Here is a 14,978-nt window from a genome sequence, read left to right as displayed (position 1 = left end):
CATATGTTTACGTTACTAGAAACAACATTTTAACCACTATGAGTATTTTGATAAATTTCAAGGATTTCCCTCGATTGCTCATAGATCCCATCATCAGCTCACCATTTTCGTAATTATTATACAAAATCAAGCTTATACACTATACAACAACACAAGAATTTTGAAAATCGGTCCACAAACAGCGAAATAATCATCAAAAACATCTGCTTCGATGCAAAATATCACGAAAAGCATCAATAATTGGGTCATAATGCGATGACCCATGGCATAATAATGATTTTGATGATAATGATGAAATAAATTGATGTGTTGGCTTATGCTTTCAGTTGTTTAAACAACGCCGAAATCCCCGAACCTGTATCTATAAGGATTCAAAAGTTCTGTTGGGTACCTTCGGATCCAGGGTATAATCTGTTGCAAAATTTTACTTTTTGGTAGCAGTTACCTCGAATGCTTCAGAAAAAATTGAAATCACTATATGTTTTGATACAAATTTCAAGGAGTCCCCTCGATTCCTCCAGGATCCCATCATCAGATCACCACTTTTGTGAACATGGTACCAAATTAGAGTTAAACCCTATACAACACAAAAAGAATTTTGAAAATCTGATCGCAAACGGCTGAGTTATCGTTGAACATAGAAAAAAAAAGATACATACAGCCGAACGTATAACCTCCTCCTTTTTGGAAGTCGGTAAAAATGAAAGGCACTTATTGCTTAAAAACTCGACAATTTTAGTCTACAGCTGTTACAACTTTATGTAAACACGAAGCACATAATATAATCATATGTAAATTAAAACCACCTACCACTTTTAAAATATAGGATTCAAAATTCTAATCCTGTGCATGATATAAATAACTGGAACAAGGCGGTAATATGACCAGGCTAAAATTTGTCTTACTCTCAATTATTTAATTGAAAGCCATATATAAACCTTCATACCCGTTCATGAATGAAACCTACATAGCTCTCGTTTACTTCCAGACGCTCACAGGGAGTCCGAAGCCCGCGAGCGTGCCGGGCAAGGCGGGCGACAAACCGGTAGAATGCAACCTCTGCCACCGCAAGTTCAAGAACATACCTGCCCTTAACGGTCACATGAGGCTGCACGGCGGGTATTTTAAGAAGGTAATATAATATGCTTATCATAGTCAGTATCATTAGAGATATATATTAGTGGGCAGATGGCGAACCTTCTTTATTAAGTCGGGTCATGTCGGGACTCGTTATATTTCGGCTGGACTTCACATAGCCCTAAAAATTACGTAAGTTAGCCACCAGTCTATAAATAAAGTTGTCTGATAGTACATACTGATAAGACTGTATAGTTCGGTCATAGAAGTGATCTTTAACTTAAGTAAGACAGAAGACTCCCTTGAATCTCCTTCTTTTGTGGAAGTCGGTTAAAAAGTAAAAGTTGCCAGTCACCTAAACTAAACGCTGCCTATTCTATAGGGATACAAGTCTATTCATTTGCCCAATTAGTACAATATGTAATTCCATACTAGAACAGTTTTTTTTTTCAGTACTAAAGAGCATTATTATAAAATATTATATACGGTACTTATTTTCACAGGATTCAGACAGTAAAAAGTTGGACAAGAAAGAATCAACAGGGCCGCCACTGCAGACGGCGTCGGTGTCGATACGAGCGCTCATCGAGGAGAAAATCATCAGCCGACGAGGAGCAACAGCAGCCAGCACAGCAGCCACAGGTTTTACAACATATTATAGTCTATTCGCGCTAAGATTACACTGAGTTTTCAAGTGAAATGACAAAATTTACAGATGTTTAAATTGTATTTAAACTACCCAATCTCGATATTTTGACATTAATTACTCTTACAAAAGTACAATCTAAAATTACGTGACGTTTTTAAAATAGATCATCCTAAAACACATTAAATATTGCACCAAAATCTTATTGTAAAATTATCATGAATCCGCTATTAATACAAAATTAAAATTGCGTTACGTTTTTTTTCCTTTACTTTACTTTAATTACCTTTTTTAACACGATTTTATTGGCTTGGGCTGTATGTATGTATATATCTTTGAGCATGATTTTTATCTATCTCCAGTGTACTCCATAAATTGAAACTTTGCTTACGTATTAAGAGCCAACGACAATGCAGTGTGCAATTTGTTAATTAAAAAAAATTAAAAAAGTGATTTTTAACTACTATTTTTTTTTCTTTAGGTACAGTCACGAGTACGGTGCAGACGCGGCCGGCGTTCGTGACCCCCGCCCCTCCACCGCTATCCACAATCAGAACGTCATCGCCCGCGTCGCCCGCCGCCACCACGGCGCAGTTCGTGTCACCGCGGGCGCCGCCAGTCGTCACAGTCGCCAATGCCACCGCAACACAGAGAGACACGACGCTCATCGAGCTTCTCAAGAAGACCAAGGTAATAGAATATTTAAATTGCCCAAACTATCGATACTATCACAGAAATTGATTCATATCGGTGAACCTACATAATTTAGTTGCATTGCGTTACACCCAGCGGATAGATAACAACTGGATATTGAATTTACATAACCCGACCAAATGATGTAGGTCTTCCATCATTCATAGGCAGTGAATAAATTCTTTCAATGGCTATATCCTGGAAGAAAGTTTTAGTAAGATTTTTCTATGTTTATAGGTTGTGAAAAGGGCGGCATCAGACCCAGGACAGGCATCACCGCAAGGATCGCAGGATTTAAATTTCCGACCAGAAATATTCGGCGTGTCGTTCAACTCCGACGACGGGTACTTTTCCCCGGCGCTGAACGAAGACACGTTCCAATTCACGACGGCGGGAGATCATTTAGAGGAGTTCGCTTCCTTAGACGACTACGCAACGGTCGCTGCTTCAATAAGAGACCGATCCCCCGTCACCTACCCATCGAGTCGACGGCTCGCAGCAGTACTCAACTCACCGCTGCCAGAATCCTTAGCTGACTTCGGAGCGTGTCACGGTGGATCCCCCGTGGCGTCTCCCGGACTAGGGTACGCGGATAGCTCGCCTGGACTGTCGTATAGTACGGGGGACTCGCCTATGAATTACGCTGCTTCTCCGAGCGGGAGCTACTCCACCCAGCCGGAGCCGTCGCCGGGTCTCACCTACCCGACCCCGCCGGCGTCGCACGATGCCCACTCCCCGGCGCACACGGTCCCGAGAGCGTCCTCACCTCTCACGGCTGCATTCTTCACTGCCACTATGTCGAGCCAAGAGGAGGTATGTTATAACTTATACCAAACGAGATTTTCACAATGATGAATACCATGTTTATGCTTCATTGATTTTATCGTTTTAGGTCGAGGAAGCTTTGGAGGAGGTGTTGCCCGAAGAATGTAGGTCACTAGATGCGTACACGTTAGAATCGTCGACGACGGCACGACGGATCATGCTTAATTCTGAGGATCCTCTGTTGTCCAGTAATCCACGAGATTTCTCACACCAACGGCCGCTGCGGCGACAGTCCCGCATCTCCCCCGCTAGCACGTCATTGCATCAATGGCATCAAGATACGTCGTCACTACAGGTACTAGTTTCTATTCTCTATCGATAGTGGAACTCATAAATTATGTGAGTGTTTTAGTGCTATGCTATCATACTCTGAATCTTAGTACCAGAAGAACAAGTGCCAGGTTTGTGGCTTCAAAACCAAACTCTTGTGTGAAGATTGATTTATTTAGGAGACGCCCTAAGCTTAGTAGCGTTTAGTATAAGACTCTTTACATGTTGCTCCATTTCCCTAGGTATGTGTTGAGGGAAGAGAGTCAGTGCCCGCAGTGTTCCTAAGTCCGAGCAGCGTGCCGGCGTCACCGCGGCGGAAACGTCGCGCGTCGCCGGCGGGCCCGTGCCGCTCGCGGATACGAAGATCCAACTCCCACTATACCCCGCAGCCGATGCTGCCTCCGGACAGGGATGGCACGGGGCTACTGGCTGAACTGTCGAGTGGTAAGCAGAGAATTTCTTTCACATATAGGCAAAACTTTAGTCTGTTCGCGCGTTATCCCTTCTCATGCTAAAACGAAGCATGGCATATCAAAAGTAGACATATGCTGATTGAATAAGAAGACAAGCTGTCCTGACTTGTTTTTGATATGCGAGCTAATTCCTGTTCTTCTTATATATTATTTATTATATATTAAAATATATGGCAACTCACCTGCAGCTCTTGTCCGACGGGCGACGGTGGTTGCAGGTGCATAAGGTGACCCGCTTGCTTGTTTGCGCCCTTATTTTATAAAAAAATAGGCCTTTAATTCAAATTTCCTATTGCAGGTCTTCAAGCGGAAGCGGACGTGACGGCGGAGGAGCCGGCGCCGCGCATCAACATCGGGCCGGAGCACCAGGCGGCGCTGCCGGAGATGTGCAACAACCGCGTCGACCTGCACCGCGCGCCCGAGCAGCTGCTATGGGACCCCGGTATCAACGACGCGCTGGATGATAATGAAGGTGGGTTAACCTTGACGTAAAATTTTATTTGCTAACTCATTTCCAGAACAGCAGAAATCAAGTGCAGTGAGAAGTTTTTCGAAATTGTTTTTTTGCACTAAGTAATTTCTCCTTATTGAAAGGTTTCCCAAGCATTGCAATACATTGTCACAGGAAATTCAAAAAATCCAGAATTTTCCCTACGTAACTATATACCCCGATAAACAATAGCAACAACAGAAAGCTAAACCTAAATGTTCCTTCATACCAGAAATCGAGCATCGACCCTAAATGTTAATTTACCCTAAAATTTATTGTTCCAGTGCGTATGTTCATGGAGCTGGCGATGTGCGCGGCGATGCCGGTGGGCGGGCACACGCGCGAGTTCGCGCTGCAGACGCTGGGCGAGTGCGGCGGCGACGTGCGCGCCGCGACGCTGCGCCTCATGTCGCGCCCCGCCGCACCGCAGCAGCACGACGCGCGGTGGGCGCCCGCCGAGCTCGAGGCCTTCCTCGCCGGCCTCGCCGCACACGACAAGGACTTCTACAGGATAGCGCAGATGGTGAGTAGCACCAACATAACTGACTGTTCGAGGAAATTGATTCCTAGGCAGTTGACAAACCAACGTCATTTGGTCGGATCATGTCAATTCAATGTTAATTGTAATTTGGGTTTGACGTAACGCGACCAAACTTCCCTCGTCTGCCTAGGAATAACCTTGTACTACTACTATACGGTACTATACTCGACTTAAGGAATTGTATCCATTGTCATGAATAAATTTAAAAACAACGGGGTAGTGAGTTGTCTATTGCAAGAGAGTGTTCAAAGCATTTAATAAGTATGCGATCTGGGTTTTAGAGGGTAACTTTAGGTCATGCTGAACTTAACGACCTCATTAAACTATTTGGTATCTTAAAAATGTCTAATACTTAATTTAGCTAAACTTCATCTCTTAAGTGACTATTACATAAGAGCTGAAGCTTAAATTAATTATTTAGTCAATTCCAACGACAACACCCTTGACAACAATTATATGGGCGTTTTCTGTTTCAGGTGAAGACCAAAGATTCGAAGCAATGTGTGCAATTTTACTACTTTTGGAAGAAGGTGACGAGGGACTACAAGACGCTGTACCTCAGGAGTTGGCACGACGCGCAGGTCCCCCAAGTAAGCCCCGCCAAAAACGGACTGCAATTTATCTTCAGATTGATTTAGTGCTAGGGCTAACGAGGTCTTGTCCCTCCAGGGTCCGCTAGGCACGGCCCCGGCACCCTGCGCCTCGCCCCCGCCCGCCGCCTTCGAGGGCGAGGAGTTCCCCTGCAAGATATGCGGGAAGTAAGTGACCGAGTGGATGCCAAGCTTCTGGGGACGGGCAGAGAACTTTTTTTGGGCTACTGGGTCTCACTCGTTGCGCATGCGTTGACCTGCTTGGTGAAACTAACACGGTGCAGGAGTAGCGCTGTTTTGCATCTGGTGCATCGTGATGTTTGTGCCGCCGAGCCGTTTTCGCCGCTCGGTGCGGGCGCCTAGTATGTAATTTGTTCGACATAGCAAGATTCCTGTGACACGTCGGATTCGCGACGTAATCCTCGAGCGACGTTCCGTCGACGTACGCAAATTAGTTTTGTATGCACGTGACCTACGTTGTAACGTTGTACATTACTGTCCCAGGGACCACCCTATGTCATGTAAATACTCATATTTTATGTACTCCTATAGATATTGACGTCCGTCGCGTAAGAGAATATTTATTTACTGCACGTAGACGTAGGACGGTGGGGGGTTGTGTGTCGTGACGCTTGCCGCTTCGCTTTGTTCGCATCCTTCGCCTGCGTTTTCTGTCGCCTAATTCGTTTCCCGTTATGTTTCAGAGTATTTAACAAAGTAAAAAGTCGTAGCGCCCACATGAAGTCGCACCGGCCTCTCGACGCCGAGCCCAAGCGGCGCCTCGAAAAGCCTTATGAAAAGGTCGAGAAATCCGACGACAGATTCCGAGCGACTGGCGAATATCAAAGCAAATTGCTCACGAAATAGCTTCACTCGTTCTGTCCCCGCGCGGCGGCGGTCGGCGGCGGCCGAATTCTTTTCCTTTGATTTCTGCCCGCTCGGACCTCGCCTTTGTCGCTGTCCACCTTTAAATTATTCTCTGCGCTTCCACCGTTCGGAGGGCACGTTTTGTTGAAATGTTTGTACACCATTTATTTTCATTCTCAATGAACTTCGCCGACCATTTTTTGTTCGATCGAGTGAGTAAAGTTACTTTTTAAGTCGCTTCGGTTCAGTCGAAATGCTAGGACGTGGCATTTATTCGTATTAACGAGTACAATCACAGAGTAGTTTTATAGCGAAGGGATCTACGGGGAGGCTTAGGGACTAGAGGCTAGATAAGGATAGATGGGTATTTTGACAGTCTCGGAGGAAATATTTTGTATAAAGGACTAAAGTACTAGAGTAGGAGCGACTCGAAGAATTTGTAACTTCAGTGTGATGTATATAGTCGGTCGGATGTTAGAGCCGACCTACACTATCGCCGACCACCGACGATCACATGACGACACGATGGAAGAAAGAAGAGCAATTTTAGCAATCTCTGAGTATAGTAGAAGACAACAATTAATACGCTGCATTTTCCATGATCGTACGGTTGTCGTCGGTGGTCGGCGATCGTCGAGGCCGGCCGTGTGATACTGTGTGGTAACTACACTACCTCGATTCTGTTCGAGCCCAGCTCGGTTAGCCTGTTTAGTGTTTGCTCATCTTGTTATGTTTTTATTTATTTTCTAGTCACGACGAGGCTAGAGCGTCGCGCTCGTAGTGTTAAGGAATTGAATGTAATTCTTTGTCCGCACCGAAACCTACTAGTCACATATCTATATGCTGTTTATGCAAGTTCCGAAATATAACCCAATATACAGGCTCATGACGTCTAGACTCGAAGCTATACTGTTGATGCGTTCCAAAATATACTTCAGTACATTGGTATATTATAAAATGTCACACTTGTCTCACACGAGGCACAACAGTACAATATTTCGTCGGATCGAAGACGTCATGAGCGCTGGTCAGAATACTGAGTTGCGTTTCGGAACACACGCTATATGTTTCTATGGGAGTGCCAGTGGGCAGTGTATGTTGATTTACGAAATCGTGCCACACCTGTTTGTATATTTTAAGCTCTATTTAAGATATTCTAATTTATATACTTCAGTATATTGAAATTTTCTTCCTGTTTGATAATTTATAAAAATGTATAACGAAAATATAATGTTAGCAAATGTTTACGGAGATTCGCGTCAGCATTTTCAGATAAGCGATACTGATGAAATGTAATATTTTTTTACTCAGCGTAAGGAAATGCTCAAATGTTTTTATATTTTGTGTTGGTATTTTTATTAAGTAGTTCCTTGTTATTTCGTGGTGTAGGTTACTGGATGCCGTATGCGTGTGTGCGTGTACTAATGTAACTAATATGTATGTACCTACGTGTTGTGATACTGTTCTCGTTTAAGATATTGATATGTCTATCGTTTAACTGTAATGTACAAAGCGGGCAATGCCGTTGCTCAACCGTATTACTCAGACTTCTGTCTTCCGATATACTCTCTTTCGTTTCCGGGACAGTATTCCTTGTAAAAGACATGTGTTGTGAGTTCGTTTACTGTTAGCGTTAGGTTAGGTTCGCCGGGCCCCCCGCGTGGGGCACTCGCACTACGCGGGGGCGCTCGCACTCTGAGCGGGGGCGCTCGCACTCTGCGCGGGGGCGCTCGCAGTCTGCGCGGGGGCGCTCGCACTCTGCGCGGGGGCGCTCGCACTCTGCGCGGGGGCGCTCGCCGCTCGCTCGTCGTATACCGCACGTTCTGTTTCCTTCCAACTGTACCTGAGTGGACCGCCGGGCGTCGGCCGGGACGATATATAGAGGTGTCGGTGTCGCTCTAAATGTTATTTATAAGTGTAGACGCTGTATTTTAAATCACTAACTCGTGTGATTCTTTGGTTGTGTTCTATCTTAACATTGTAGACGAATTTTTAACGGTTAATTGAACTCTATTATGTGCCAAAAAGCCGAATCGAATGCCAAAGTGAAGTTCGTCGAGCCGTAATTAGGAAAACTTTATATGATAAAGATTAGAGGGCGGTAGAGAAATTAGATCGTTTTAGGTTAAGGCCAGGCTTTAACTAAAACCCCATAACGATTTAGTGGAAAAATTCTATCTATCTGCTGAGAATATGTGCCATTTATTTTATAATAGACGATGATGAATAGATTAATAGAATATCGAAAATAGAGTATTAGCGCGGCGTAACAAAAATTTACAAAAAGTAGGTCGTTTAATGTTTAGTGAGTTTACATTCTTCTGTGACGTTATACACTGTTGTTGACGGTCGGCACGGCCGGGTTCCGTTGTTCCGGGGGTGTTGTAGACAGCGGGCGCTCGCCGGGTCGCGGCGGGTCACGGCGGGTCGCGACCGGTCCGTGCGACCGAGCGGCGGTTGCCGGTCGCCGGTCGCCGCGACTCGCGAGCGGCCGCCGCAATTCGTTGACGAAAATTCCCTCCAGAAATATTTTAACGATACTCTTAGCTGGTAAGACTGAAGGTTACATCAGATATTTTACAACCTGCAAAAGTATATCTCGCGTGTAAACTCAAATTCTCCATCTACGTGCCAAATATATTATATCTAAATGAATATTAATTTAAATTATATAAAACTTATATCTGCCGACTGCGTCATCTATTCATAAAAATATATCGGCGGCGGGCGCCTCGCGTCTCGAACTGGACAACGAAAAATGTCGTTTGATATTTCAGCCTACAACAGTCGCGGGCGGCGCCCCTCGCCGCGGATAGTTATTTCGATTCGAATAGAAGTGCCTTACATATTGTTTTGTCGTTATCGGGTTCTGTTCTGGCAAATGCATTTATACGTTGCACTCGACGTGCTAGTCGGTGGCCGTCGTTTAGAGTCAGTATACAAACTACAAGTCAATTCGCCGATGCCGCGGAGCGACCGTCGGACCGGTCGTCGTAACCTTCGCAGTCTCCCGTTCGCTTGAAATTCTTCTATTTTGTATTCTAAACTTCGCATCCTCTTCGAGTGTACATAATCCGTCTTTCTGTGTCTGTCACCCTTTATTGTAACGATATACTCGTAAGCCTAAGTGGATATTATATTCTTCTAATTTTATATCGAATTATAATATTATAACGTGACATTTGTCGCGGGGGAGAGGCGGCCGAATCGCCACAAATCGATTCAGAGTTGGTTTGTTTCCGTTTATGTTGTTAAATCAGGATTTTATATGTATGGGATATGTCTTGAGAGTTGAGACGTATACAATAACTTACGTTACAGAATTACCCGGTGTCAGTAGTGGCGTTGTTGGGGCGGTTCGGCGGCCATATTTAAGATACTGTACGTACTTCGTAGGTAACAAACGTGCCAAACGCACGATAATTTGATATTACACTCTGTGTTGTGATTTTGAACGTTCTGTAAAATACAAAAGTCTTAAAATACTATAAAAAAATGTAGGAAACTTATAGATTAGCACAATTCTTCGTAGACACGTGGTAAGCTAGGTTAAAGGGGAGTACGCGAGATGTATGTACTGTACTGTCTAGGGCTCCTGTCTCGTGATCTATACAACGACTCGCTCCAACTGTCCCCCCCCCCCTCGCCCGAGGGGGCACCACTTCGCATATCCTTCAAACAATAAGTAATTAAATAAATACTATTATATATTGATACATTTATTAGGGTAAAACTAATTTTTTAAGACAATGAATTAAGTGATCTTTTAGATTGTCTTTATTAATAAATATATGGTGAAGGTTTTGTCAATTTGTTTTTATTTTGAACACCTTCCCCTGGTGCTCGTCTTTCCAACGTACTTCGCTAGAGAAAGGTAACGTATTATTTTAAAATTAACCACTTACTTTTCATAGTGGTTAATCAATAAACAAAATCACTAATAATACACAGGGTCACAATTGCAAGAACCAAGTGTTTACCACAAAACGTGTTACACCGTAGACGTGCTACGCCGTAGACGTGCTACGCCGTAGCCATGCTACGCTCGTAGTACTACACTCGTAGCTGTGTGGCTACGCCGTAGCCTCACGTAGCGGGTCTACGGCAATTTGTGTGCTACGACACGTACGACGGTTACATTTCAGCTGCTGCCTGCTCCAATGCTCCTAGTATGAATCGAATAAATTTGCCAATACCACGTTGATTAAAGTCATAATACTGGACGATCCCAGCAACTTTATTTCACGTAAATTAAACACACCTTTTTCTGGAAAATTATTTCATGTACCATCGAGGAAATTGATTCCTCGATGGTACATGAAATTCAGGCAGTTAACAGACCAACATTTGGTAAGATCATGTCAATTTAATGTTAATTATTGTGATCTGTCGGTTGGGTTTGAACTTTGACGTAACGCGACCAAACTACGTCGGTCCCCCATCTGCCTAGGAATCAACTTTTCTGATAGTACATACTTTCCCGAGACACAAAGTATCTCCATAGAATAACTATTTAAATCTGTTCGTAGGTTTAATCGTGTAGAGAAGAAGCAGACAGAACACTTTCGCATTTAGTATTTTTCGTGTTTTTCGTAATTAATTCTAAGATACTTTTGGGTTAAGTAATTTTTTTTATGAAATAAGGGGCAAATGAGCAAACGTGTCACCTGCAGTAAGTTAAGTAAGCAACTACCGTCGCCCATGGACACTCGCAACATCAGAAGAGCTGCAGGTGCGTTGCCGGCCTTTTAAGAGGGAATACGCTCTTTTCTTGAAGGTTTGCAGGTCGTATCGGTCTGGAAATACTGCTGGTGACAGTTCGTTCCAGAGTTTTACAGTGCGCGGCAGAAAGTTACGCGAAAAACGCACGGTGGAAGACTGCCACTCATCAAGGTGATGAGGATGGTATGTTTTCGCGTGAGACGATAGCGAAAAGTTGCAGGTGGTATGATTCCGAACAATTCCTCAGAGCACTCGCCGTGATACAACCGATAGAGGATGCAGAGTGAAGCTACATCTCGGCGTAATTCCAGGGGGTCCAAGCTGTTTGAAACACTATGGCAGTCAACAATTCGAGCGGCCCTTCGTTGGATACGATCCAGAGGGAGCAGTTGGTATTTTGGCGCCCCTGTTATAAGTAATACAAGGTTAAAAGTGGAAGAAAAAACAAACGTACATCCAGCCGTTTATTAAGAACATTGTACACCGTACACTCTACCTTACACTATACATAAAACTCTGTTAGAACATAAGGAAAACAATAGACGTGCTGTGCAACAACAAAATATAAACATAACATTCACTGCACACTGGTATTATTATTATAAGTGGTTAAAGAAACTGAAAAGACTGATGTGTAACACCCTTTCTCTCGCTCAGCATGTCAAAATTGAACTTTATTCACTACACAGGAAAATACAATTTTTAATGCAAGAGTTAGAATTTTGAGTTGTTCCTGACTGCGCAGAGTTTTCGATTAATAAGTCAAGAAACGGTGACTGCCGCCGCAGCGCAACTTGCCAAGTAATTGCAAAATTAGCAAAATTACATAGTATTGTCACAATGTAAATATACAGTAGAAATTTAGCCAAAGTCGCTCAACACAGACAAAATATGTACGAGGCGATACCGCATACTCTTTTGCTACTTTGGGCTGTCTGAAATCACGCTTGTGTGCGTGCGCTAGTTTGGGCGATGTATTATAAAGATAGTCTACTGTATTTAATTTACACTGTGGTCAAATCAAAGACGAGATTTCAGAAGTTACACATATTGATATGTGACGCAGAACATTTTAGCCGGCCCCCAGACGAGCAATTTTATTACGGAAAATCACGTATTGCGTAATATTATTGACCGTCTAGTGATGATATTGCACATCTCGCGCCTTTAATCTGTCAAATAAACTGTTCAATAAAATTGAAGCGTGATATTGACAATACAATTGATCGTCTAGGGGCCGGCTTAAACACTGTACTGTTGCTGTCTCAGTCTGTTTGGGGTTGGGCCATCCTCTAGCGGTACTAACAGTTATATAAATTTCTCGTTTACAACATCAACTTTATATTCGTTTTTACATTCTTGTGAATAAATATAAAAATTTATTATGTAATTATTGCATCGCATATCCGCTTATGTATACGTTACACATGAATAAAATGAGTTTTCTGTTATTATAAAATTGTAAACTTCGATGTAAATTATATTGGTTGGTGTCAATATGACGTTAGTATTGCTTTGTTAAAATAGGAGCCTTACTTCTAATGAAAACCATGTAAACAGTTATTTATGAGACTTAAAAAGATAAAAAGTTTTGGTGTTCCGTGTTACGTTATGGTATCAGGAATATATCACTCATTTACTCATTAATGAATATATTCTAATAAAAATATATTGCCATTAAGAAATGCCGGAAAGAAAGATTATGCAGAATGAAATACTTACAGCTTTGAGTAAAATACGTTCACCTCATGCAGCCTCCCCACGTTGGCCTATGATGGGCGATTGCGAACGTATATAGAGAGATGTTCGTCTATGATTGCCCATAATTGATGTCAATTTAGCATGCTATAGAAACCTGCTCAATCACGTTTGCAGTCATTGTCAGGGCGAGCGAAGCCCTACTATAGTATTGGGATATATCCCACAATGTTTACAATTTACGGGAAAACTATCACGCCTATTGATTTGTGCATGAACATAGTAATTTTTATTTATATGTAGATGTGTTATCACCAGTCAGTCAAGGTGTGACGACGCGAGCCCTCACGAAGCTCGGCTTTAAGCTAGTTATCCAACATGGCCCAACGTGAAGAGCTTTTACACTTTATGTTGAAGTTAGCTGTACAAATAACTTTGGTGTTCTCAGTTCACAATCAACAACTTAACTACTCTATTATACAAGATCACATAAGTACAGACAGTATGAGGTACTCGATAAATCGAAAGTATTAGACAGGAGTTTTGTGATTCTGAAGTTCTGGTATTTTCAAAGTACTTTGTTATTTTGTGCTGATCCACATGATGCCAGTAAATGCCAGATACTGGACGCTGGAGTCGTTTGAAACATGTTGATACATAAACATCCTTACTAATAAAATATTAACGCAGCGAATAACTATAAAGTTAGCTGGCATATTGGAAAGTCACAAGGCAAAAAGACAGCTTACCTTGAATAGTAAGCTGCTCATCTTTATTAGTAAAGGGACTACTGAACTCAGTGGCGTGAACTATAGGCAGGGCTGGCAAAATGCCACGGGTCCCCGACCCAAAAGTGCCCCAATTTTCTATACATTGTTTTATTATTAACGTGACGAGTTTAACTGATAGGATCCATCAATTTGCCACGGGCCCTAGATCTTATAGTTACGCCACTGACTCAACTCACATGTCTACAAGTTAAAGTGTTGTTCCAGCGCCATCCAGTGCTGCTGGCACCTGTTACTGTGTCAATATAAATCAGCTTTGTGATACAATTCGGCGGTTCGTAATCGTTCAAAACAACTGAAACACTACAACTACTCAATATACAAATGGACGAAGGACTTTCACACACAACGCTCCACGCTGCTTACATCGATATATACTATATTTTATCCTTCTCTAACGGCCGCATTCGGAGACGAATATTAATGACTTCTTCTTCTTCTTATTTTATTATAGCGGCCTCAGTGAGTTGTGTGAGTGAGAGCCAATGTCAGAGTGATTTTGCGTTGACTTTGCTCTATATTGCATGTCTGGTGAAGAAACAAGGTACGGTATCTAATAATGTAAAATTCGTTGAAAATTAATTACTTAACTGTAATTAAATGATGATTTTGACATAAGCCCCATACATTATCTGTCAAAGTCTTAATTTGAAGTTTAATCATCATTAACCCTGCGTTCCATTTGTAATTAAAAACGATCAAAACGCTCAAAATAGGAGGCATTTTGAGCGGTTTGATCGTTTTTAACTGTGTAAATATCTTCGAGTGCAGCAGTTATACACTGAAATGTCGCTCAAAAGATAAAGACAAAATATTATAATATAGCTTTTTCATTGTTTAACTTTTAATTAGTAAGGGGCTTTTGATATCATTATCAACGACTTGTACGATTTGTATTAATCATTTTTATCATCCTGACTTAAAAAATATACCGATGTAAGCAAGCGTTTATTATATAAGGGAAAACACTTTCTTTTGGCCTCCATTCTATTCAGTTCCTATGTCAGTCGCCGACCACGATTTAAGATGGGGACTCTAATAATAAATTACTGGAAAACAAATGCCATACCCACAATTTCAACAAATATACTCAATATTGGAGAATCGTCAGTGCTAGTTAAAAATTATGCCATAATCATACCGAAACTTAATTAAGATTTTATTACAAAAATATTACGTCCTGGCCCAAGATCGGAACGATCGAGGGTCATAATAAAATCAACATAAACAAAACATAAAGCTTCACATAAACTGAAAATCGTAGAAGCAGTGTACACTTCGAAATTATTTATATATTG

General features: G+C 42.2%; 1 protein-coding gene across 4 annotated transcripts in view; it reads left to right on the top strand.

Annotated features, from left to right (window-relative positions):
• Positions 1-6,782, top strand: part of LOC121726239 (flocculation protein FLO11) — a 257,477-nt gene extending 250,695 nt beyond the window's left edge. For 3 of the 4 annotated variants that reach the window (XM_042113496.1, XM_042113497.1, XM_042113495.1), the window contains 11 exons: positions 989-1,132; positions 1,581-1,719; positions 2,205-2,413; positions 2,654-3,229; positions 3,309-3,536; positions 3,754-3,955; positions 4,283-4,456; positions 4,759-4,997; positions 5,492-5,605; positions 5,685-5,773; positions 6,310-6,782. In XM_042113496.1, coding sequence (XP_041969430.1) covers positions 989-1,132; positions 1,581-1,719; positions 2,205-2,413; positions 2,654-3,229; positions 3,309-3,536; positions 3,754-3,955; positions 4,283-4,456; positions 4,759-4,997; positions 5,492-5,605; positions 5,685-5,773; positions 6,310-6,472 — 2,277 coding nt within the window. In that variant the 3' untranslated portion in view covers positions 6,473-6,782. The remainder of the gene's footprint in view (positions 1-988; positions 1,133-1,580; positions 1,720-2,204; positions 2,414-2,653; positions 3,230-3,308; positions 3,537-3,753; positions 3,956-4,282; positions 4,457-4,758; positions 4,998-5,491; positions 5,606-5,684; positions 5,774-6,309) is intronic. The other variant, XM_042113498.1, reaches the window with a different exon arrangement.
• The last annotated feature ends 8,196 nt before the right edge of the window (positions 6,783-14,978 follow it).

This window comes from Aricia agestis, chromosome 4 (genome assembly GCF_905147365.1).
Source record: "Aricia agestis chromosome 4, ilAriAges1.1, whole genome shotgun sequence".
In the NCBI taxonomy this organism is placed as follows: Eukaryota; Metazoa; Arthropoda; class Insecta; order Lepidoptera; family Lycaenidae; genus Aricia; species Aricia agestis.
The sequence above is the reverse complement of the archived record's forward strand: the minus strand, read 5'-3'. Positions and strand labels throughout refer to the sequence as shown.